At 49.4% G+C, this 26107-nt stretch overlaps 1 protein-coding gene across 2 annotated transcripts in view; it reads left to right on the forward strand.

Annotated features, from left to right (window-relative positions):
* The first annotated feature begins 5349 nt into the window (after positions 1-5349).
* Positions 5350-26107, forward strand: part of SLC1A7 (solute carrier family 1 member 7) — a 45183-nt gene continuing 24425 nt past the window's right edge. Inside the window, exons 1-2 of one of the 2 annotated variants that reach the window (XM_061186581.1) lie at positions 5350-5499; positions 11776-11855. In XM_061186581.1, coding sequence (XP_061042564.1) covers positions 5365-5499; positions 11776-11855 — 215 coding nt within the window. In that variant the 5' untranslated portion in view covers positions 5350-5364. The remainder of the gene's footprint in view (positions 5500-11775; positions 11856-26107) is intronic. The other variant, XM_061186582.1, reaches the window with a different exon arrangement.

Consider the following 26107-nt stretch of genomic DNA (forward strand, 5'->3'; position numbering starts at 1 on the left):
TCTAGGAACTGGGATTCAAACACCAGTCATGTGGTTCCAGAGTTTGTGCTCTTAATCACCATCCTACACCAGGTGTCAGTAAACCTGTGCTGAAGGAAGAATGAATGAATGGATCAGGCAGGCAGAAAGGAGAGCGGGTGAGAGAGAGAATTCTGTAACAATTGAGCACCTAGTTCAGAAGGTCTCTGCAGCTCAGTTCTACTCTTGCCCTTGGGTTCTGTGAAAGCCTCATCAGCCAGTCTTGTAAACAGGACTGGTTTCATGGGCATCAGAAGGGCCCCATGCTTGGTTTAATGCTCTGCTATCACCACCTCTAAATTCTTTTTTTTTTTTCCTCTTACTGTATTTATTATTTTTTTATGTCAGGACATATATTCTCCTTGTTATCGTAACATTTTAATCACATTACAAATTGATTAGTGTTGTTTTCAGTGAAGAAAACTCTACTGAAGCAAGTTTAAGTGTGCGTGCTTGAACAAGTCCCAAATTTATGTAGGTGTGGCTAGCAGTCCATTTATTTGATTCAATGGCTCAAGTGATGACAACATTGGTTTGGCACCAGCTGTCCTTGTCAAAGTCTCCATACACCAGGTGACCAGAAACTCTTTTCAAGGACTGCGATAGTTAATTTTATGTGTCAACTTGACTGGATCAGCGGATGCCCAGATATCTGGTTAAGCATGATTTCTGAGAGTGTCTGTGAGAGTGTTTCTGGCTGAAATTAGCATTGGATCAGCAGACGGAGGAAAGTAGATGGCCTTCCCCAGTGTGGGTGGGCCTCCTCCAATCTGTTGAGGGCTGGGATAGAACAAAAGGAGAGAGGAAAGAGGAATTTGCCCCTTTTTTCTGCCTTATTGCTTGAGCTGGGACATCTCATCTCAGAGAACTGAATTTTAAACGTTATTTTTCATTAATTTCATTTTAAGTAGTGCTACTGTATTGGACTGAACAGATCCAGAACTTGTGCCCTTCCCCTGTACCCCAACACTTGACTGGATTCAGCAGTGCCTATGGAGGGGCTGAATCACTCACTGGCTCCCTCTGGTGCAAGGCTCTTTGGCAGAGCCTGACACATAATAGGTGCTCAACAAACAGCAACTGAGTGGTTTCGTGGGTGCTCGAGGCCATTTCTATAGATGAAGAATCTAGACGGGGGGCTGGAAATGGAAGAAGGAAGGCGATTGTCACAGGAATGTCACTTTACCCCATCCTCTGAGGCAAACACAGGAAAGGACCAGCCTCAGCGGAGGTTGGACAGCCCCTCGGTGACTAACGCTCACAAGAATCCACACCCAGCTGGGTTAGTTGTCCACAGAAAACCTTCCGAGAAGGGCCAGCCTACAATGAGCTGGGAGACGTGTCAGGGAGGAGATGAAGGCGCCTCTGGTATGTCTCTGAAAAGCAGCCAACAAACCCAGAGCTGTCAACACCGTAAACCCAGCTGGGAGCTCAGAGAGCTCAACCTAAACTCACTTTGATACATGGTGGAAGGAGTGAGGCCCCAGGCCTGCTGGCCGCTCCAGCCCACTGGGTTGAGGGCTCCCAGAAGCAGCTCTTGTATCTCCAGCCTGGGCCCCTCTTTGGAACAAGCTCTCCTCTTGCCTCCCCCTCGACCAGCGCCTGCCCCCCACCCCCAGGTTAACTCCTGGCTTGTTCAGGTCTCTGACTAAATGACCCCTTCTCCGAGAAGCCTTCCTCCACCCACCTTCCTGGGCTGAGTTGGCCCCTCTGCTGGCCTTGGAGAATCATGAATAATTAGCAAATAAACTGACCCTGCAGCTGTCTACCGTGGCACATCCTGCACAGGGTTGCCGTGGTGAGAAACAGCCCGACTGCAAACTCACTCCTGCAGAGTGGGGCAGCTCTTGTGATTTGGGGCTCTTTTTTGACAACACTGTTTATCTTCTCTGTCCATAGCATCTTAATCAGTGCAGCTCAAATCTCCCAGGAAGCATCTCCCGGGCTTCCTGCTGCCCATCTGTTTCAGCTGCTCTGGAGGGCAACTCCTTGCCCCTTGGGGCTCCCCCAGGCTCCCCTCTAACTTTGAGGATGATCCATCAAGGTGTTTCCAAATAACACGATAACAGAGACTTAATTTTATTCTCACAGATTTTTACTTCCTTGTCAGAGCCACTTAAAAGGGAACTAGGGGGAGTTTCCTGGTGGCCTAATGGTTAAGATTCCGGGCTTTCACTGCTGTGGCCCAGGTTCAATCCCTGGTCGGGGAACTGAGATCCCACAAGGCACGTGGTGCGGCCAAAAAAAAAAGGGGGGGGGGGAACTGGGGTTAATCCCCGGAGGTGACTGAGGAAGGGCCTGAGTTAGTGGGAGGGGAGGGAGGGGGTGTGTATCTGGGGTGGTCAGCGAAGGTCTCAGGGAAGATGGGGCGTTTGACTTGTGACTTTAGAGACAAAGACCTTCCAGGCAGAGGAAATAGCATGCGCATAGGTGTGGAGGCCTGAGAGAGGATGCAGGGCTCAAGGAACTCAAAGTTGCTTGGTATTATAGGAACTCGAGGTATGATGATGAGCAGGAGGAGGTGGTGTGCTGGAGAGGTGAGCAAAGCTCCTGAGGACCTCGGAACCAGGGACTTCATCCTGGAGGCTGCAGCGTTCCAATGTGTATTCCCCAAACACTAGACCCATGGAACTCTCAGCTCCAGAAGAGGGCTGGGTTTCTGTGTCCCCCACGTGGAGACATCCTCCAACATATGTTAGTTTTGTAAAGGTTTTGCTAAAACTAATAGTAACTACCTGTGAGTGTCTTCAAGGCACCAGGCAGGCATCACCAAATTTGACCCACCTCACAACCCTATGAACTAGGTCCTGTTGTATTATTCCTATTTTATAGAGAGGTTAAGAAATTTTATAGGAGGGTAAAGGTCACACAGCTGGTAAGTGGTAGAGCTAAGATATGAACTTGAGCAGTCTGATTTTGAGCTTCCTGGAGTAAAGAATGGGTTTAACTTTGTTTCATCCAACTTTTCCTGACTTGTTTTTAATTATGGAAAAAATTTTGCACATCTAGTAACATTGCAAGACAATTGATTCTGTGGGCAATGGGGAGCTATTAAAGGGTTCTTATCCAGGAGCTTTCTATTTGATTTGCAAATATCCTTAGTATGCTTGTTATCAGTCACTTACACTTTAGTGTGAATTAGTCCTTTCCTAGAGCACCTCAACAGTCTTGCTACCTCCCCAGTACCCAGGAGGGATGACATGAGATGGTGCTATAAGAACATTTGCTTGAATGAATTGTAACTTCCCCTGTTGAAGACAGTGGGAGCAACGGAAGGAAAGGCCTGGAGCCTGTGAGGTGGTCATGTCAGAGTGTGAGGGACAGGAGGCAGGCAGGGACCGTTGTGAGGGCACCATGGGAACCAGAGTCTTGGAATTGAAATGCAAAAGCCAAACTCACCTACTTCACGGCTAAAGGCCAGGCCTGAACATTGATCAAAACGCAAATCCAAATATCTACTCAGAATGTTTTCTCTTTTAGACAGCAGCTAAACCACCTGGTCAACTGGAAAATGCGGCATTTGTTGGAGTTGAAGGTGCATCAGTAGATTCTTGCTTTTAAGAGTCAGAGTTGGAGGGAAAAAAATCACTCTCAGAGCCTGTATCCATCCCCACACCCACAAAGCTACTGGCAAAGAGCAGGGGATTTGGAAGGTTGGCTCGTTGAACCAAGGGATCCTTAGAAAGCACCTAGGCTGTTTCTCTCATTCTAAGGAGGGCAAGACTGAGGTCCAGAGAGGGCAAGGTCACAGAGCTGGTTGAGACCAGAATCTGAGGGTCCCCTCCCAGTCCGGGGCTCTGCCCATGGCTTCAGGGCCTGCACTGCAGTCCCCTCTACCAAGACCACTGGCACTTCCTTGGCCCTGTCCCCTTTGTCAGGGCAGGCAGCCTTGTGCACACACCGCCCACCACAGACCCACAGACAGCGCTCCCTGCTGTCATCTGACTGCCCCTAATGAGATTACAGACTCCTGGTGAAATAGGAGAGTTAATTCCCTCTGGCTTTAAAGGGCAGGCCAGGCCACAAGAAATAGCAAAAAACAAAACAAAACAAACAAACAACCCCCCCCAAAACAAACAAACAAAAAAACACCTTTATCTAAAAACGCTAAATATAGATGGTGACCCTAACAGCCATTTCCCTGCTTGGCATGTTGCGGTTCACTCCTGCTTTCACAAATGTTCTCTGGATGGAATGTTGCACCAGCCCTAACAAAGTAGATGCTATTGTTATGTCTGCTTGGTTGGGGAAACTGAGGCAGTGTGCTCTTAAATGGCTGGTCCAGGATCACACAGCTAGTAAGTGGCAGAGCTGGGACTTGAATGTAGGTCCCTTGGGCACTGTCGTCTCTAAAAATAATAAGCCCTGAGAACCTACAGGGTTCCCAGCTTTAGGCTTAAAGCAGCCCTGAAGGACATACCTCACAACGGGTAACACAGCCCAAGTTTGAACTTGGGTCCACTGGACTCAAATCCTACATTCCCCACAATATTGGGAAGCACCTTTGAACCCATCTACCTGTACACATGGTGGGAACCAAACAACGTAGGCCTGATTTCCACTCTGCTACTTGCTAGCTCTGGCCAGAGTCCCATGGCCAAGGGACTCTGGCTCCTGGGGTCTCAATCTCATTTTACTTTCAGTAAAATGAAGGTTGGAACCCTGGGGTTGTTGGGATGATTCCCAATGGTTCACACAGGTGACGCAACTGGAACAGGACTCCCACACAACCTGCTCATTTCCCGACCTCTCTTTGCCTCAGTTTCCTCATCTGTGAAATGATACTTATAGTACTTACTTCTTGGGTTTAGTGTTAGGATTAAATGTGCTAATACAAGCAATGTGTGTCTAGAACAGCACGTGGTGTACAATAAATGCTTAATGCTGATGATTGCTAGCATTGCTAGTTATTTATTATTGCTAGTTTATTGTTATTTATTATTGCCAGTTATTGCCTTGCCTTCAATGCTTTCTGGAATGAAGTGGAGGTAAAAATCAAACCAACCAAACAAATTTTCCTCTTCTTCCTCCCACCAGTCCCCTGTCCCCTCCCCTTTCTAAAAGGAGCACTTGGCTTTGAGGTCTGACCCCCCCAACCACGTGGCCTGCTCTAATTTCCCAGGCTCTAATCTGCTCCCGGCTCCTAAAGATGCAGCTGGTAATAGGATTGTGGCCTCCCTCTGGGGCAACCACGCGGGCCATGGCCGTGGGGCTGGCAACTAGAGCTTAGCAACCCTGACCACCTGCCGGCTGAGGAGCCAGAGCCCCCAGCCAGGACCCTGTGCCCGGGCTGGCCTCCCGTGCATGGAATGGTGCTGTGCCCCGGGCCAGCAGGCTGGGCTTGCCATGGTGCTGGGTGCCATCCTGGCACGAGGGCGGGACGTGTGCCGGCGGAATGGACTGCTCATCCTGTCTGTGCTCTCTGTCACCGTGGGCTGCCTCCTCGGCTTCTTCCTGAGGACCCGGCACCTCTCACCACAGGTCAGCCATGCAGGGCATCACGGGTCCCCATCTCGGAGGGCTGGGTGGGCCTGAGGGATCTGGGGGTCACATTCCCACTCCGTGGCTCCCTGATGACATGACAGTGGGTCACTTTGCCTCTCTGGGTCCCAGTTTTCTCCTCTGTAAAGTGGGTGTGATAAACGCATTGCAGGACTAGAGTGAGAGAGGAAGTGGCTTCACACCAGCATCTCCAGGTGAAAGAGAGGTAAGGATGCCTTGTTGGAATAACCACAGGCTAAGAGCTGTAGGGGAGGGAAGAATGGGATCCTATAAGCATGCAAAGCAGGCATTAGAGAATACCTCCTAAAGCAGCTCATGGGCAGAGAGCCGGAATGGGCATTCTAGGCAGAGGTAACAGCAAAAGCAAGGCAGAGGGGCATGAAAGGTTTGCGGGGGGCTGGGGGGTGGGCAGGTGGAGCAAGCTGTTCACAGCAGCTGGAACGTACGCTGTGAGGCAGGGGCTAGAGCACAGGGGCCATCAGGCCTCTAGATCCCACCACCGAGCACGGGCTTGGGGCAACCACGAGAAGCTTTGAGCAGTGATATGGTCAGACCTGAGCTTGGAGGCATCCCTCTGGTGCTGAGTGGAGGATGGGGTAGTGGCGGGACTGGCAGGGGGCCAGGTGAGGGGTGAGACATGACAGTGGGGATGAACAGGGCAGATCTGAGAATTGTTTCCCAAAGAGGAAGCTTCAGGATGTGGTGGCTGATTGGATGCGGGGTGGGGGGGACAGGGAGGCAAGGCAGGCCCCCAGGGTTCTGGCCTGTGTAACTGCAAGGGTGACGATGCCTTGCCTGGGGAAGGGCCCTCTTCTCACTTAGCGCTCATCTCATGCGGGAGATGGAGCGACACTCGTGCTGCCGAAGGCAAAACTTTTCTAACACCGTTAAACGGTAAGGAGGACTTTATTCAGGACTACAGAGATAGGTGTTAAGACTATGGTGACAGGGGAGAGTGATCAGGAGCAACTCAAATATGGCAACTGCAGCTGGGAATTTACAGCCAATGAGCGCAGTGCGGAGGTCAGTGACTAGAAAATTACTAAGAGGAGACGTCAAGGATAGGGGAAGGGGAGTCTTGCTAAACCCACTAACAAGATCTTTGTTGAAGGCAGAGTTGGGGGGATTCTCACTAAATTGACTTAGCGGGGTTTTGCTACAAATGGGTGAAGCAGGACAAAGAAAGAATGAGGCTTAGTTGAAAAGAGGGCTCAGAATGGCCGGTCTAAAGTTTGGTCAAGAAGAGTTTTTGTCAGTGGGCTCCTGGAAGATTCCTTATTTCATAATATTCCTCTTCCTGCAGTTCAGTGATATCTAATATGTTCTCTACAGCTGGGGCTCAAGGCATCAGATTTCATCTTCCATTAAAAGGAAAACACGCCTCTCTGGGAATCGAGCCCGCTATTATGATAGTTACACTGTTAAGCTGCTGTCAGTTATTTAGGGAGAAGCATAGACTCTGGAGTCAGAGGAACCCTGAACTTGGACCCTACTAGTGAATGGCTGTGTGGCCCTAGGCCAACTCCTGTCTCCTTTCTGGGGCTCAGTTTCGTTATCTGTAAAATGGAGGAGGGTGGGACTATATGTCTGCTAGAATTGCTGTGAGGAATAAACAAGGATTCATCAGTGCCTGGATACAGCGGGTGCTTAGTGAGTGTTACTTTACTCCTCCCTCCCTTACCCACCTGTCCAAGTCCTACCTACGTCAAGAACCACCTCATAGATCCCATATCTTATGAAAATTCTTCCAGACCTGCCCACATCTGCCCACTCTCCTCCCACGCTCACCCCATGCTCATCCCTCCACTGGAACCCAGCTGCTGGAGGTCTTGCTTCAGAGCTGTTTGTTCAGAGTCTATTTCTCCCATCAGCCTTTGACCTGCTGACTATCACATGGGCTTTCTTGAACCAAAAGGTGAGCCTAGCTCAGTGTCACAGAGAGAACCCTCAACTAATGCCTGAATTAAACTGGCAATGGCACAAACAACTTGCAAGCCACTTTCTTTAATTTTCCTCAGCAACTAAAATATATTTCCTGCAGGAAGATTATTTTGTGAAAACAAATTGGAATGCCTATTCTTAAAAGCCAAACTCATCTGCCGCCTCCTTTGCCAAAGCTGCCTTCCCCATCTGTTTGGAAGCGCTAACGTGTTCTGGTCTGGATTAACCTGCCAGATAAATTGAAGGAAAGATGTGGAGTCTTAGAACAATTATTTGGCAGGAATTGGCTTTCTCAGCATCTTATTTTGAAATCCAGGAGTTGTTTATTTGATCTCTGCCTGTGACTCAGAAACCAAACCCTTCTTATTTTGTAGCTTATGCAACAAGGCAAAAATCATAAACAATATGCAAAATGGTAGAATGTCCTATTTGTGAAAAGAACTTACAAAATCACAAGATTTATCTTTGGAAATGAGTATCTCATTTAAAAATATAGGTCATTTTGAGAGTTCCAGTTAAACCATGATGAATTTATAATTGCACCCATTTTTCTTTCCTTCCTGGGATACCACTAAAATTGTAGTAATGGAATTGTTTAAAAATATAAACTCCCAAGAACAAAGACAATACAAACGGAGACAACTGAGAAAAGAAGTCGAGGAATTACAATAAATTAGATGGGAAGTGGATAGAGTTGAATGATCTCATTTAGTAGAGCACAGAAAGCTGACATCTTGTGTCTGTAGAAGCAGAATGACAGCAGATACCACCTGAGTTTGTCTTGGAGAACTCCAGAAGGGCTCTGGACCTGGAAGTGCAAGGCACTGCAGGAGGCAAGGGTTAAGCATGCAGCTGAAATCAGGGACGTTGGTTAGAATTTTGTAACTGGAGCAGTTCGACCCCTAGATCCCTTACAGTTCATCTAATCAGGGGACACCTCATCCACTATCTCTATCCTCCTGCCTGTCCCAAGGAACCAGAGAAGCTTGACTTAGGGATGTTAGGCCCACCTGTAAGTTTTGGGGGAGGGGAGGTGGTGAGGCGCATGCTTCAAGTGAATTAATGGACATCTGCCTCTTGAGTGTGGGGTCCCCATAAGACTGCTGTCAGCTGGGCTTAGGCACAGCCCCATCCCCCCACCTCCCACCCCACACACAGCCAGAGGCAGGAAGGGACTTCTCTCACTGAAGCCTCAGAGGAAAGACCTCCAAATTCTGCTGTGAAGGGGAATCGTCCCCATCCCACCCTCCCCCCAGTGAAAAAGCTACATCTTCACCTGTTAGCCTTCCTTGAGGAGCCATCAGTTGACAAGTTCCACTCATGCACACAGAAATTTAGTGTGTCACACTTATACACAAGCAGAAGCCGAAGTCAAAGCTGCTAATATGGAAGACAGAGACCAAACGAACAGAACAGTAGGTCTCTAATGAAGCAGAGGCAATGCAGGAAGTAGAAGAAAACTTTTAAAACCTTTCCTCAAGTTCTTTGAAGATATGAGAGAAGGTACAGTGACCATAAAATAGAACAGGGTGCAAAAAGAAGAAACTATTCGAGAACAAGAAAGAGCTTTGGGAAATTAAAAATAGATGAGCCAAGATAAAAATATCAATAGTTGGGATAAAGCTGCAGAAATCTCCCAGAAAGTAAAACAAAATGAGCTAAAAATAGAAAAATGTAAGAAAATTAGAATGTCTAACATTCAACTTACTAATAAGAGTTTTAAAGAGAGCTAACAGAAAAAAATGGAGAGAAAAATTTCACAGAGAAAACAAGAACATTTCTCTGAAGTAAAAGGTATGCACAGCACTATGAATTTTTTAAAAAGAAAGGAGAAAATCTCATACCATGGTACGTCATCATGAAAAGTACAAAAAAACTGGAGATAAATAGGTGATCCTTAAATGGTTCTGAGGGAATAAACTGGGTCTAATGTAAAGAATAGGAAGTAAGAATGGCTCCCAACATCTTAAGCAACACTGGAATCTGGAAGACAAAGAGGAAACACCTTTGAAATTTGGAGGGGAAATTCTTTAAACTAAGAGTCTTATATATAGCCAATCTATTATCAGAGTTAAAGGTAGAATAAAAACATTTTTACTATGTAAGACTCAGAAGTTTCTCTCCCATTCACACTTACTGAGGAAGCTACCAAAGGAGATATTCCAGCAAAACAAAGAAGTAAGCCAAGAAGGCAAGGGATCCAGGAAAGAAGGGTTCCGATATGGGAAAAAGTCCCAGAATGACAGCGAAGAAGAGACCCATGACAACCACTGGGCCTAGAGAGCAATCTGTCGAACCTGGAACAAGAGGATGAAGAGCTCTTGCACTGAGGTCCCAGGGGCCTAGAAACGGACCTATGCGTTTGAGTATATAGAAAATACTATTGTTAGACATTTAAAAAGCGACGTTAAAGCACTTGGAAGAAATTAACGAGTGGCTCACAGTAAACAAGGTAAATGAAAAATCAGTCAATTCTTAACTTCAGGGAAAAACTTAAGGTTGTACAGAAAGGAGGCATGGTTGGCTCAACAGTGAGCAATATTTTGTGATCAAAATATTTTAAACCTTGACAATTAGTTTAACCAAAAATTGATATAATGGTGAAATGGTAGGAGGAAAAAAGGAGTAGGAACTAAGTCCTCATCTGTCATGGCAGGGAAGTTAATAGATGTCAAAAAGATATATCTGGAAATAGCATTATAACCATATTATTTACAAATAACAATACTACAGGAAAAACAGCTAGAGGAGTTGGGGATGGTCACTCCTGGGAAGTTGGGGTTAAGGATAGAGATGGGTGAGGAACGGCTGCCTTTTTATCATTATAGTGCTATCTAAATTAAAGAATATACACATGGATTAAAATTAATTCAAAAGACATAGCCACGATGGGTATATTTTTAAAAGTTGATTTTCTGGTGTGTTGGAAATGGTAGTAGAAGGGAACTAGGAGGCCTGTTTTCCGGTCCTGCACTGTCACTAACTCACTCTGTGGGCAAATCACCTCCCTCTCCTGGCTCAGCTCCCTCATCTATAAAAATGAGCTGTCAGCTGAACTAGGAGATCTTTTAAACCCCTTCTCAGCACCAACATTCTATAATTTGCGACTTTTCAAAGAATCAGGCCAGTAACCAAGGGTTATGTTTGGCTTTGTGTTTAAAAAAAAGTTACAAGTACAAAAATTTAAGTCAGATGGTGTTTGAAAGTCCACGTACTGGCCTCACCCAGAAGCTTACCCTCTGAGGAAAGTGGACTCAAGCTAGCATTGCCAGAAATAGCAAAACTGAACTAAGTTAAATGTAAACATTTTAAAAGAGCACATCCAGTTAAATTTGAATTTCGGATAAACAACAAATAATTTTTAGTGTAAGTAAAGAACCAATATTTGTTGTTTATCCGAAATTCAAACTTAACTGGGCTTTGGAGCACCTTCCTCTTCTGCTGTCAGGTTCCAGTCATGTGACCTGTTACTCTGGCGACAGCTGACTGGGCAAGGACTTGGCGCACTAATCCAAGGGCCGGCAGATAGGCTGGAACCTGCAGCCTATGAGGAAGCCCGACGCGGGAACTCTGCCCAGTAAGGGCTCTTTAATACTGAGAGTGGCGTCTCACCAACCAATCCGATTCTCTCTCTCTTTCAGCATTTTAAATGTGAGCCCTGCTTCAAGGGTGAGGTAAGAATTTACGAAAGTGTGGGGCGAGGGAACCCAGTACAGAAGGGAAACTGACTCAAAAATGCTGTTTACGAGTCAGTCTTTTCATAAAGTAGACTGACAATTCCTCCAGTGCAGGAACTGTGCCTAATTCACTCTTGGGTGCCCAGTACGATGCCTGCCAAAGTATGGGCTGAATGAATGTGTGAACAGTACGCAGCCCTGCCCTCTCGCCACTTATCATCTGTTACGTGAGACCGATTTGTAGCAAGGCTAGGCAGGTGAATGGTGCAGAGGTGGGGGAGGGCTGTTATCTACTGTGATTACTGACCATTTACGCTCATCCAGACCCTCTGCCAAGTGCTTTACGTGCATCCTCTCATTTAAGCCTCCCAGTGGCCCTATGAAGTGGTTATTACCCTCATGTTACAGATGAGAAAAACTCAGAGAGGCCGAGGAACTTGCTTAACGCCACAGCTACTTCTAGGGGGCCAAGGTTAGAATCCAAGTCTGCTTGGCTCCAAAGCCAGTGTTTTCTCCATGGACTCTGCTGTCCATGGGCTAGACGGGAGAATATGGATGAAATGGTGCTTTGAAGATTGTAAAGCAACTGTGAAGTCTGTACTACCTGCTATAACCCCAGCTCCTGCTGTGTTTTCAGGAAATTAGTTACTTCCAGTTTCCGGGAGAGCTCTTGATGAGGATGTTGAAGATGCTGATCCTACCACTGGTGGTCTCCAGGTGAGGGGCGGGTGTTTGGCTGGGAGGTCTGGGCTGGGGTTGCAGGAAGAGGATTCTGTACGGATTCTGTAGGTGCCCTCCTCCGGCTGTGGGCGGCTGGACTGCAGGCTCTGGGTGGTGTGACTCTGGGGCCTTCATGCGGAGTAGGCTGTGGCACAGGCCGCTGGAGTCTGGGTCGTTCAGTGACACCAGTTGTTTCAGTCCCATTCAGTGGACATTTGAGTGACTTGACTAAGTGATTTGGAGTCCTAGGACGTGACCTGACTCCAGGGTAGCTCGGGGCCAGGGAGTTCACGCACTGTTCCCAGGGAGAGGCTCTTTGTGGTGAATGCAGCAAGACATGGGGGAAAATATGACCTTGGAGATGATCACGAGATGATATCCTGGCTCAACTGTGTGCTGTACTGGCTGTGGAACCTTGGACAGGTCAGACTTCTCTGAGCCTCCGTTTCCTCATCTGTAAAATGATAATAGTAACACCTACTCCAAGAGGTTGCTGCGAGGACTATAGGAGACTATCTATTTGCTAAAAGTTCAGGGGCTGATCGCAGGGTATGAGGGCAGACAGGTGGGAGATGAAGTTGGAGGATGAGTTCTTCCTTGACCATGAAAGACCTTGAATGCCAGGCTAAAGAATTCAGTCTTTACCCACTAGGGTGGGGCCACAGCAAATCCTTGGAGGTCACCTGGTCTCTACCACTGGTGTGCTGGTGACCTTGGGCAAGCCCCTGGTCCTCTCTAGGTCTCAGATTTTCCAGATGTGTAATGAGTTGGTGGCTCCAGATGGTGTCTAAGAGCCCTTTGCTCTGAGACCATGGGTTTGGAATCCTCACTTCCCAGGACTTGTGCACAGGGAGGGAAGTGGACAAGCCTCTGGGTCCTGGGGGACATAGTGGGCTCTGTCCCCTGGGACAGGGTCATCAGCCTTCTCAGCCTCCCTGCTGAGAACCCTAACCCTTTCCCTCTAGGGTGGTGGAGATAATGCTCCCCCGGCCCAGGAGGCCAGGTAATGGTGCTTTCTGCTGCCCCCAGGAGGCCTTGTTAAGCTCGGTTCGGCTTTGTGCAGGCAGCAGTTGGGTCTCTCAGGACTCAGCCTTCAAGGCTCTGCTGAAAGGCCACCTCCCTCCAGAAGCTTTCCCTGACTCCTCAACCCACTTCTGTGGTTGTCTCCTCTTCATGCATCTTTTGAGTCATTCACTGAGTCAGGGAATCTGTCAAGGTCACCGGTGGGCTCCATATTGCTAGACCCAAAGGACACTCGGAGTTCTTGTTCTGCGTGACCTGTCCACAGCAGCTGATACAGCAGTTGGTCACTCCTTCCCTCTTGAAACACTCCTCCCTATGGCCTTCCACTCTCCGGCTTTGTCTGCTCTCTGCCCCCCGAGCCGAGTTTCTCTCTCTCTGCTCAACCTCTGAACGTTGTAGTTTCTCAGGCCTTTTCTCATCTGTCCTCATGGCTTTAACATACCACCTACAAGTCCAGCCCTTCCGAATATAGATCTCCCTCCCCAACCTCCCCTCTGAGTACCACTCAAGCTACCTACCTGACATTGCCACTTGATGTCTCACGAGGATTTCAATTTAGCATAACCAACTTGAGATTTTACCCGCAAACCAGTTCCTTCTCCTGTTTTCTGCTTGTCAGTAAGCGGCAGCTCCATCTACCCAGTTATTCAAGCCTCTGTATTTATTCTCTTCCCCCACCCCCAGCTCTTCCATCAGCGACTCCAGCTGATTCTTCCCCGCAACTAGAACCCAGCATCATCCCTACCACAGGTGCAGACTCCACAGTGACCTCACTGCTCTCCTGGCTCTGGTTTTTGTTCCCCTCCCATCTGTTCTCCACCTGGTGGCCAGAATGATCTTGTGAAAAGCCAAGCGGGCCATGCCATTCATTCACCTAAAACCCTTCAGTGGCTCCCATGGCATTTAGAATAAACCCTTGCATCCTTAACGTAACCTTGGAGGCCCTGCAGGATCCTCCATGCCTGTGCCCCACCTCATGTCATGCCTCATTCACTCCAGTCCCCTGACTTAGTTTCCTAAGCAGACCAAACCCTTTCTCCGTCTCAGGGTCTCCACACATGCTGTCCCTTCTGCCTGGAGCACGCTTCCTCAATGCTTTACACGTCTTCCCCTTCCTCTTCCTTTAGATCTCAACTTCCATGTCACCTCCTTAGAAAGGCCCTCCCAACCTGTCCCCCTTCACCACCACCTTCACTCTCCCCCACCATGCCCACTTCCTTTTCCTGCACAGCACTTATTTTGTACTGCTATTCTATATGGATTCAATTGTTAACTTGTTTATCTTCCACTGGACTGTAAACTCTGTGAAGGCAGATACAATACTCTGTTAAGGTTCCACTCTGGCCTTCACACCAAATGCCTGGCTCATCGTAGGTGCTCATTAATACTTGCCAAGTGGATTAATGAATTCAGCAATCATGCACTGTGCTTTCTGGTACATGGCCCTGCCCTGGGAGACTGATGAGAAAGTAAATAATTACACGACAGCCAAGTAAGCGACAGCCAAGTAAGCGTGTCGATGCAGGAAGCACAGGACTCTTTTTTGTTGTTTCCCTTTTTCCCAGTTGTATTGCAATATTGTTAGGCAGCTTGATCATCCTTTATTGTGTTTTTTGTTTATTTATTTATTTATTTTTGGCTGCATTGGGTCTTTGTTGCTGCGCGCAGGCTTTCTCTAATTGTGACGAGCTGGGGTGGGCTTCTCATTGCCGTGGCTTCTCTTGTTGCGGAGCACGGGCTCTAGGTGCGCGGGCTTCAGTAGTTGTGGCTCGTAGGCTCTAGAGCACAGGCTCAGTAGTTGTGGCACACAGGCTTAGTTGCTCCGTGGCATGTGGGATCTTCCCGGACCAGGGCTCAAACCAGTGTCCCCTGCATTGGCAGGCAGATTCTTAACCACTGCACCACCAGGGAAGTCCCAATCATCCTTTATTGTTGACCTTACTTACTGCCAGGGCGTTGCCTCTTACTCAGAACTGAAATGCCTCCAAGGCAGAGGCCCTTGAGTAGACCCTGGAGTCAGACAGACCTGGGTTCCCATCCTGGCCCTGCCATTTCCTTGCTGTGTGACCTTGGGCAAGTTATTTAACTTAAAATCCTGAAGTCAGAGTCAAAGGCCTGGGTCCTAGACCTGCTTCTCCACAAATCACATGATCTTGGGGCAGGCACCCTCACCTTGAGTCTCAGTTTACCCAGGTTACCCAGTGACTTTGGGCCCATCCAGCTCTCTGGGTCCTGGCTCTCAAAGGTTTGGTCTCTCACCACCAGACTCAAGTGCTTTCTCTTGGCTGGAAACAAAATGTGGTATTAACTTGAGAAAAGCCAGTGTGTGCTCATATGTTTCATTTGTTTATTATACAATTTCGGCTGGTTCAAAGCAATCGTGTCACTGAAAAATGGAAGTGCTTTAAAACTTTCCTACTAAGGGAGAATTAAACCTTCTTGGGGGAAAATGACACATTTCTGAGCTCCAAACCGCTCCATCCCTGAGCCCTCATTCCTTTAGCTTCAACTGGTCTATAATCCATCCGTCCATCCGTCCGTCCATCTATCCATCCATCCATCCATCCATCCATCCATCGCCCACGGTCCCCTGATCTCTTGCTCCTGGCCAGCCCAGGGCGGGGCATCCCTATCCTCAAGGAGCAACCACTCTGGTGTGGCGGTTGTCACTCCGGACAGAGCAGAGTCACCAAAGCTACTCTGGAAATTCAGACGTCAGGTCTCATGCCGGGCCTACTGAACCAGAACTGCCAAAGGGCCCAAACAGGTTTGTTTTAAAAGCTCCACAAGTGTTCTAATGATTTGAAAAGAAACCCTGATGTCTTGGGATCAGGGCTTCTGACTGGATAGCTAAAGACCTTGGCATGAGCACTGCTGCTTTTCAGTCCCCAGGACCCCCAAGCTGTACCCCCCACCAGGAGACAGAGGTTTCCTGCAGTGTAAATTGCTCCAGGGCAGTGGGAGGATACACATCAAGGCACGTTTGCTTCGGTTCCAATAACCTGCAAGCCTGCGTCCCAAAGCCTAGCACCCATGACTCTAAATGCTCCCACCTCTTCCAGTAGAACCTGCCACCCTTCCCTATGCCAAGCCTCTGGCATCAGGCTGGTCACCTCATTAGTCTCTAAGCGTGCCACATACCACCTCTGCTTGTGCTGCTCCCCTCCCACGAACGCCCTCTTCTCTTAATTAGTTAAGTCCCCCTCTGTGTTCAAGACCTAGATCAAGTTTCTTCCGTGAAATCCTCCCAGCTCCTCATTTACTGATAACTAGTGATGATGACCTGCCTCCATCCCTGATGCTGCTTTTAACCCTGGATGGACACAGTGTTGTTAGTTAAATGAATTCACACTCACAGCTGGCACACCACATTATGGAGTACAGACACCATTTTTTGCACAGTAGTGACATCATAGAAATAAATTAGCATTCTTATCTGGGCTAGCCACTCATGCTGCTGAACAAGAAGTGGCCCTGCCAATGGGCAGAACCAGTCGCCATGACCCCTGTCTGGAGAAGAGCCATGTGCACTGCTGTGTTTTTATGTGAGATACTGGGAGGGGGTCAGTTCATTTCCCCCTTGTCATTCACACTAACCTCTACCTGGTGGTCAGCGTAACAGATTTTTGCAGGAGACGGAAATCTAATAGACAAGCAAAGAGAGAGGATGAGATGTAAAGAAGTATGGGCGGTAATGGTGGGGTTGATGTGAGGGGAGAGAAGACCTGTGCCTGCCTTGGAGGGTCTCACCATCGGCAGGAAGACAGCCACAGAGACACTTTGTTCCAGAGAATGGATCCCCAGGGGGAGGGAGGTGGGGCTTGTGGCCTGGGTTAGAGCCCAACTCAGTCATTCTTCCCACAATCTGGCATCTTCCAGCTCGTGGGCCTCTTTTTTCTAGAATCCACTCCAAACCAGCCCCCAGCCTGACACCCTCCTCAGACAGGCACGTGCAGTCCAGCAGAGGGCCACCTACCCTTGGCCAGTTGTGGCTTTGTAAGGCACAATGAGGGGGGTGAGCAGGCAGCAGAGGTTCCAGGGGAAGAACAGGGGCTCTGGAGTCACTCACTAGATGTGTGAACTTGACCAAGTCTCTTAGCATCTGAGCCTCAGTGACCTTATCTGTAAAATGGGAAGAACACCTCCCTCCCTCGCAGGGTTATTCTGAGAATGAAATAAGATAACGCACTTGAAGCACCCAGCATAGCTCCTGATACATCACCAGTCTTCTCCAAGGCCCAGATGAGATGTTTCATGAAAACTTCTACCTCTGTTTCTTCTCTAAGCAGGCAGCCCCTTGGGGTGACCTCTTCCTTCCTCATGCTCCTTTAGCACCTGCAGCTTACTTGTCACTTCCTCTAGAAAGTCTCCCTTGACTCAGGTATGCTTGGGTGCTCCCTCAACATTGATACAGGTACAGTGCATGTAGCACTCCTCCATCTGAGTCCTGCACATCTGTGTTCACAGCGGCCTTTGCAGGGGCATGGACCACACGTCTCCATATAGCACATTGTCACCTTGCCCAGAACCATTCCCCATGCCATGATTGTCAAAGCCTCCTCATTTTCCATGAATTCCTAGTTCTTACTGCCTCTTGATTTTCTCTGCCCTCACATTCCTACAAGCAGTCATGAGGCACAGCCTTTGCCAGTTTCCCATTCAAGTATATTTCCCTTGCTTCAAGCAGTTCCTAAATTTTGCAACTTCACCAACAGTTGGGAGCAAGATCACAGGTGAGGATCACATCTAGAAGTGTAAGCCCTTCAGCTGTCTCTTGGTTCTTTCTTTCTCTCTCTGTATATTAGCTATCTATTGCTGTGTAACAAATTACCACAAACTTAGTGACTTAACACCATTTGCTATCTACCAATTTCCATGGGTCAGAAGCCCAGGCATGACTTAGTTGGATCCTCTGCTCGGAGTCTCACAAGGCTGCAATCAAAGTATCATCTGGGCTGTGTTCTCATCTGAAGGCTCAGCCAGGGAAGAATCCACTTCCAAGCCCATTCAGGTTCTTGGCAGAAATTATTTCCTTGTTAAAGGCTATCAACTGGAGGCCACCCTCGGGTCCTAGAGGCTACCTGTAGTACCCTGCCTTCTGGCCATCTCCAAAGGCAGTTCCCAACATGCCTCTTTGCTTTGTCAAGGCCAGGAGGAGGATCCTCTCTCTCCAGTCTTCTAAGACAAAGTCTAATATAACATAATCATGGGAGTAATATCCATCACCTTTGCCATATTCTATTAGAAGCAAGTCACAGGTCTCACCCACACAGGGAGGGGGATTACAGAAGGGCATGGATCACTGGGGGTCACCCTTAGGGTGTGTCCACCTCTTTTCTCTCTCCACACCTTCCTTCTCTCTACCCTTCTTCCAAGACCAGCCAGAAATACTGCCCTCCTTGTCTTTATAAGTCACCTCCACTCATGCCCTGTTCCTGGAGTGGGGTTAGGTGGACGTGTTGCTCAGCTTCTGGTCCAAGTGGCTCATCAGGGAATTTCTTCTGAACCCCCTTACCATAAAAAGAATCCTGAAGAATTTGAATTCACCTCTTTCTCAGGGACATCAAGGGTCTGGTACATAGTAAGTGCCTAAGAACTGCTTATTAAATAAATAAAGAGCAGTGGAAGGAAAGTTGAGGCAGAATTCAGGGAAGTTTTATGACCTTCATTTGAAATGACCCTTGGAGGATGATTAGGAGTTGTCTTTTTTAAAAGGCTGGTACTTTAAAAAGTTATATAAGCAAATTACAAACATTGTGGATAACAACAACAAAAAATCCTATCATTCCACAACCCTAATTCTGCCACTGTTCTTCTTCCTGTAAATGTTTGTTCTTGTCATTCTTAGTAGTGAATTCACTAGGCCCAGGGTGTGGTCCCTGGCTGACTGGTTCAGAAGCTCAACCTCATCTGAGTCCCTGAGCTGGTCACGCCTGTCCTCTGATGCTGACAAGAGGCAACCAAATAAACCAAATGCCAATTTATTCATCCACAGAGATAAATACAGTTGCCAAGGAGGATGGATGCACACAGCCCCTGGCCAGAGCATTTCTCCCTATAGGCTCATCACTTGGGGACCCCGCTGGTTAAATCTGTTTGCTGGCAGGACAATTTAATTATTTAATGGTACAACCAGTATAGGTCCAGGTTTGCCATTTTCAGTTAGTTTCTGGGGCCCCAGGTGGTGGAGTTCCATCCTATGTGCATTTAAATTTAGTGAATTCAATTACATATGCTATGAAAAAGAGAGAAAATCATTTAAAGGAGACAAGTGGCTTCCCCCATTCGAAGAGCTATGTCCAGGGTGAGTGTACCATGGGAGAGCTGGGTCTGCCTCACTCTAAGCCAGTCTCAGTTCCCAAGTGCCTTTCAGAGTGAGCATTTCCCCACATTGTTATTGTGATTCTAGGCCATGAAGAGAGGGTTGTTTGGTTTCCTTTTTACATCATGGCCTCTAAGTGTATGCTGACTGCTTCAGCTGGTGTTCACCTTAAGAAACAGCAGCCCATTCCAAAACTGGGAGGAAACCTGTCTTGAATGAAATTATATACCTCCTGAACTTAACGAACAAATTAAGGGATCTTCAAGGGCAAATTTAATTATGAGTGGTTTTTGCTTTATATACTGACTTGAGAACTGAATGTGCTGAATATGGTCCTACTTCTCCTCTGTACAAGGAGAAAGCCCAGTGTCTTCCTCTTGAGGCCTGCATCCATGGGCCAAGGTCAGCTTATAAGTAGGTAAAGGGAGAACTGGAACATCTGATATTACCACTAGCCCTGTTGCTCTGGTTCCTTCCATATGGTGTCGCTGTTGAACACAGGTCTTGCATGGCTTGGTTCAAGCCTGAACATGGCCCCTTGCAGTTACATGTCCCTGCTCAAGCCACAGGGATGCTCTGCTCTGGTCCCTAGATCATACCAAAGAGCTCAATTGTTGTTCCTCAAAGCAACCTCAGTCATGCCCTGAGCTTAGCTCCCTGGGGTTGTTCCCTGAGTCCATTTTCCATCCTGGTGGGTTAGCCCTGGAGACCTTTAGTGCTGACAGACCTTGGTCATGGGCACTCTAGTATACCCTGATTCTAACTTCAAATTGCAAGGAGCAGGGGTTGGGGGTCTTAGTCTCTTTTTTCTCAGAAGGCTCCTGAGCCTCTCATGCAGATTGGTGCCCCTTTCCATCACTCTACAGATCTTAAGTCTCAAGGAGGGGTACTTCTATCAAACTGCAAATCTCTCCCTTCCCCTGGACAATGTGTGCCTTCTTGCCTTACATTTGCCATTTGAAAAATTCTTCTAAAAACAAAATCAACTGCAAGGAGACTTGCTGTCTCTACCTTTGAACACAAAAGCCTCAGACAAAATTTAGAAAACTCTGCCTCATGTTACATTGGCATAGGAACTAGTAGTCTGATGATTAGGACCTGCCATGGCATTGTCATGTCCTTGAACTAGGGCCCCTCTTCCATGGGTGGTACTTGAACGGTGCTGAGTACTTTGCCACTCTCCACTCTCTTCTCTCTGCTCCACTGCTGACTGATTCCATGCTGATTACACCTTCCTTCATTAGAAAGTCAAGCCTTTGGAGCCTTCCTTTCCCATTTTCTCCCTGTAACACCGCTTATTGCTACTCTGATCCCTTTTGCTTTTAATTTATGGTTTAACCCAAAGAATACTGGCAACTTTCTGTTCTTCTAAGTTCTTGGAGGAAACCTTACTGCTACTTCTGCAAAAGTATGTCTATCTGCTTTTTTTTTTTTCATTCAACATGATATAAAAATGCCCATGCCGCACCCTCATCTTTGTAATCACATTTCACTGTTCCACTCAGAGGCTGGAGCAGAGGTTGCAAAGCCCTTTTCCTTTTACTAGACACTCAGGATGCTGCTGGATACCCTGCTGGGGCATCACTATGCCCCAGGATTCTAGATGTACCTCAGCCTCTGTTATTTACCACACTCTTCACCTCGGCCATAGAATGGACACAACGCCATCTGCAGATTTACAAAGAAATTCCCAGTAGGTGCTGTGTGTGTTAGGGCCAGCGGGCATTTTGTCCCCACTGAGGCTGGAGTTTGCTTCTAATGCTGGGAAGTCAACTGAACCTTGTTTTCACACACCCCCAGGCAAGAGCAATGCAAGGAACCAGGGGTGGGTCAAACCAGCATCTGGATCCAGCTAGGGCCTCCAAGTCTCCACTTGCTTTTTGCCAAACCCTCCTCTCCCCTCATTCTTCAATTTCTTAAACCAGGCATCATTCAAGGAAAACTGAATCCATGTGTTTGTGATTCACTGATGCTGAACATGGCAGAATATTTTGTAAGCGCTACATCGCAGCAGAGAAATCCAAGGGTGTGTGTGGGTTGGTATGTGAATGTGCGGTGTGGGTCTTTACATATATGTATGTTGTGTGTATATGTGTGTGCATCTGTATGTATTGCTTGTCTTTCTATTGTAAGAATTTTAAACTGATTTTTCTTAGAATCAGGAAGTCACGTTTGGCCAAAGAAACCCAACACTCCCTTCTCCCCCTTCCTGAGGAACTCTAGTTTGGCAGAAAACTCCCAGACACCCACGTTCTAGCTTACTGGAGATGGTCCTGGGCCAAGCAGCCGTCGGAGTCTGGTTTGGGAGCCAGTGTGCCGGGGGCAGCTGCCGTGGGCATCCCAGGATAGACAGTGAGTGGGAGAGGGCAGGAGGAATGGGCAGCCACAGCTTCTGCAAGCCATGGGGCAACTGTTCTTAGCAGAGCTCTGCTGACCTCTCTGATGGGAGCCCTGGGATCGCTCTTTGGCCCTCTTGCCCAGTCAGCTGATTGCCTTACTCATCAGGAGGGGAAACATGGCCCAGCTGTGGGCTGCGGGTGGGATCAGACCGTCAGCCTGGTGACTCTGAAAAACTCCCAGATTTTATCACCCATCACAGGCTCCCATGCTCTTTCCCCCTTCCAGTTAGAGAATTCCTATTCATCCTTCAAGGATCCACTCAGCAGCCACCTCCCCTGGGAAAACTAGCCTGATTCCCAGGCCGGGCTAGACCCTGCTTCTGGTCTCTCTCAATCCCAGCCACGATCCAGGGTTTTGTGTTGTCCAGACTGCAGGTCTCTCCACCCACCTGAGGACCACAAACACACCTCCTTCGTTCCTGGGACCCCATAGCACACAGGGCAAGTGTTCAACATGGGGCGTGCTGGGGACCTCGCTGCGCCTGGGGAGGTGGGTGAGGTTTTGGAAAAGCTCCTGCTACTCTTCTCTGTGGAGACACTGCGCGGAGAGGGTCTCGTTTGAGTGCCTGGGGCAGGCAGGCCCAGCCAGGGGCCTCTGGGGAGTGGACACCAGCAGCCCTGATGGAGGAGGGAAGGGAGGCAGGGGACCTGTGTTCCCTCTGGGTGGGGTCTTTCCCTCCCGCTGGAGCAGGGCTCCTAACCATGGCGTAGTGGCACTGGTCGTAAAAACCCGTGACAGGCAGCCCAGGGAAGTCATTCCTAATGGTGGAAGCGACAATCTGCGACCGTAGAGCAGAGTAACGGTCACCCGTGGGAACACTGTTTCCCTCCCACCTGCCATTCTTTGCCTTGTGGGAAAGAAAGGGGTAGGGGTTCCACTCACGTGGATTGGGAACTGGATCGACCCTTATTACACTCGGGAACGCAGCCTTTCCAGTGGAAAGGGGTTGAGACTGGTCGATGGTCAGATGCGAGCTCTCGGAGGGCTGCAGCTGTGGCTCCTCCAGCTTTTGCTTTTGATTGAGTTCAAGCTTGTTATTTTTGAGTTCCCAATCGATCCCCTTCCCATGCCCAGGGGCCTGGGAAAGAGAGACCTGCAGAAGGCAGTTGGGGATGCCAGGGTGGCAGCATCCCCCCAGGCCCATGCCTGTCTCTGTGCCGCCTCCTACTCCTCCCTCTCCCACCCCACCTCCCACCCTCTGAGCCCTGCACTCCCTCCCCACCTTGCTACCTGCCTCCACCCCGTGGAATCTAAGGCGGAACCAAAGAAGTTTGGTGTGTGTGGCTCCAGAGGGCAGGGCTGGGCCCAGTGTGGAAATTCTCTTTCCTGGAGGCAGATTTCATACTAACAAGCATAACTAGCCCACAGTGCAGGTAGTGGGTTCTCTGTCCTCTGAGGTGCGCAATCAGAGGTGGTAGAGGAATTTCTGCCCTTGGGAGGGAGTGCTGGGACCAGATGACCCAGACCTTAGCCAAGTGGGAGTCTGGGCCTCCTGCCTCAGGTCTTAGAAGGAGTTGGCTTGAGGGTGGGACTGTGGCAGGGACAGCTGGGAAGAGTAATTCGGTGCTAACGTAGCACTTGCTGTCAACTGCTGGGCCTGTCATTTGCTCAGGGGAAGGGAAAAACCTTAATATTTGGAAGGGCTGACAAGACTCCCATGGAGCCCCAGATGCCTCCGTCCACTTGCCTGTCAGGTGGACTGCCTGCAGCTGCACCCATGGGCCAGCTTGGGAGAGCCTCCCTGACTAGGTCACACGAAGCCAGAGCCCAAGGATTTGGCTCCTTCCTGCCTTTAACTTCCTAGTGCAGGATGTTGTGACTATGGATGTTGTCACGCTAGTAGACCAAGGTTCAAATCTACTTACTCACTGTGTGACTTTAGCAAGTTGCTTGCACACCTCCAGTGACTGGGAGTTCACTACTTCTCAAGGTGGTCCCTTCCAGGATGGGACAGCTCTGTTTGCTAGAAAGTTATTCCTGGTGCTGAGCTGAGATCTGCTTCCCTGTGGCTTTCCGCATCACTCTCAGTGTTCCAGGGGTCTGCTCTGCTGTGCTCCACAGCCCCTGCCCTCCAAGCTGGCAGCACTGTCCCCTGCCACCTACCCCAGCTGCCCTCTATGGGACACACACCTCCCTCCCCTGTCCCTTTCCCAGGGGGGTCTTAACGTCAGGGCAGGTCCGTGGCCTCCTCAGCAAACCCTCCGGGCTTCTAGCCCCACAGGCTGAGGGCCCCCCACCCCTTTGGCACCCTTATTCCCCAGTGACTCACCAAGCTGGCAGAAAACCCCCAAAGTCCCCCTCCCATGTACTGCCACTGCGGCTCAGGCCCCCCTCCACCCCAGAGCTTGTGCTCTCCGAGCTGTTGAAGCCAAGTATGGCTCTGCGCGTGTCCATGTTCATCTTCATCATGTCAGTCAGAACTGGCCTGAGGTCTGCTTAGTTCCAACTCCCTCATCCATTAGCTTAGTTCCAACTCCCTCATCCATTAGCTGTTCCTCCCAGCTTCCCAGCCTCTACAAATCTGGTCCACATGCTGTCAATGCCCTTGGCCAAGGCATTGATAAAAACAACCAGGAAGGAGAGGGCTGAAGGGAGAGCCCCAAAGTACACCTCCAGAGACCCTCTCAGGTTCTCAGCACTCAGAAGAGGGCACTGCCTGTGATAATCATTCCCCAAAGTTCTCAGAGGACCCGGTGTCAACTGCTTGATGTCACACGGACACACAGTGCCAGGGGCATTTCTCTAAACCTGGCAAGGGGCCCAAGGCTGGTCCAGGTGACTCTTCCTCCGGGAACCCACAGTGGGTGCTCATGGTCATCAGAGCTCAGAAGTCACCCCTTTTCACAACTAGTCTAGAGTTCCACCCTGGCTTAACATCACACATACACACCAGCAAACCTGCACCCAGGCCAGGCCAGGCCCTGGGCTCTGAGGGCCTAGAACTGAGCCAGAGTCAGCCTTTCCCTGGAGGAGCTCACAGTCTGCTGGGGCAGGTGATCACAGAACAGACGATGCCATCACAGAGGAATGCTAATTATTGGAATATATTGAATACTTGCTGTGTACCAGGCACTGTTCTAAACCTATATCAACGCTCACAATAAACCATCATTATCCCCATTTTATCCTCCAATGGAAACTGAGGCGCACAGAGGCTGAGGAACTTGCCCAAGGCTCCCAGCTAGTGAGGGCTGTGTGCAGGAGCCTCCGGGAGCTGCCTGGCCTAGTCAGCGGGCTCAGGAGGCCCTCAGAGGGAGGAAGTACCTGAGTGGAGACTAGAGAGATGGGTAGCGGCCGCAGGAGAGGATCGGAAAGTAAAGCAGGGAGGGCAGGGGCAAGGGCACTGGGTTCCCTCAGTGTTCACTGCTTCGCTCAGCACGTGTTCCCGCCAGCCTGCCCTGCGCCAGAGCTGGGCTGGGCCATGGGGGTTCAGGGCTGAGCATGCCGGCAGAGTGCCCTGTAAGAAACTGGGAAGCACAGGGTGCCCTGGGGAGGTAGGTGAGATCGCTGTATCAGGGAAGACTTCCCAGAGGAAGTATGTCTGAGCTGACCTTGGCAAGGGCAAGTGGAAATTGGTTGGGCTGGGCAGGTATGTGAGGGGTTGGGGGGGTGTGGGTAGAGAGTACCAGGCTAAAGGAACAACCAGCACAAAGATGGTGCAAGGAGCAGCAGGGAGAACGGGGCGGCTGGAGAGGTGCCAGTGAGGAGGAAGAGAGTGACCCAAGGCCTTGAAGGAGTGTGGACAGTTCCTGAGGGCGAAGGGGAGCCACCAAGGACTTCAGACAGCGAGGGTCCCCCAGCAGTCTCAGCAGCCTGTCCGCCCTCCACAGTGAAGTGTGCAGGCAGCGGTGGGTGCCTCCTGGTGTTACATGGGGTCACGATACCCGCCTGAGGGGTTGGCGTGAGAACAGGTGAGGGTCAGTAGTGGCCTTTTTCTCCCTCCCTTCCCCGCCCCCTGCAAGTGGAGGGATTACCAGATGGAAACAGGCTGGGCCCGGGAACCAGCCGGCTCCCCAGTCACATCAATCTCTTGAACCATAATCCCGGGCCCTGGGGGCGGGGCGGGGGGGCTGGCCAGATGGCTTAGGAGGGAGTCCCAGACTTCTGGGCTTCTTGAGGCTCTTTGCCAGGGCCCTCGAGGATGTGGGGGACTCCCAGGAGCACCCGGCCATCATGGGAGTTACGGAGGCAAGGTTACCTATTCTCCTCTCACCATAAATCACAGAGCCTGAAGGAGCATTTGAAGTCATCCTCATGGAATCTCCCACTCAGTCTGGAAGCCTTGATCTAGCCTTCCAACAGGTGGCCACCCAGCCTGCATTTGGATACCTCCAAAGATGGGGAGCTCACCACCACAAATCTGAGGGCTGTAGCCACGGGGCAGGTCATGAACTCCGAGAGTTGAACTAAAGAGGCATTACATGGGGTGAATCACATTAAAATCATGGTTAGCCAAAACCGGAAGGCCTTTTCTTCCACAGGAGTTAAACCAGGTCTGTACCAC

The sequence above is a fragment of the Eubalaena glacialis genome, chromosome 3 (assembly GCF_028564815.1).
Source record: "Eubalaena glacialis isolate mEubGla1 chromosome 3, mEubGla1.1.hap2.+ XY, whole genome shotgun sequence".
Lineage (NCBI taxonomy): Eukaryota > Metazoa > Chordata > Mammalia > Artiodactyla > Balaenidae > Eubalaena > Eubalaena glacialis.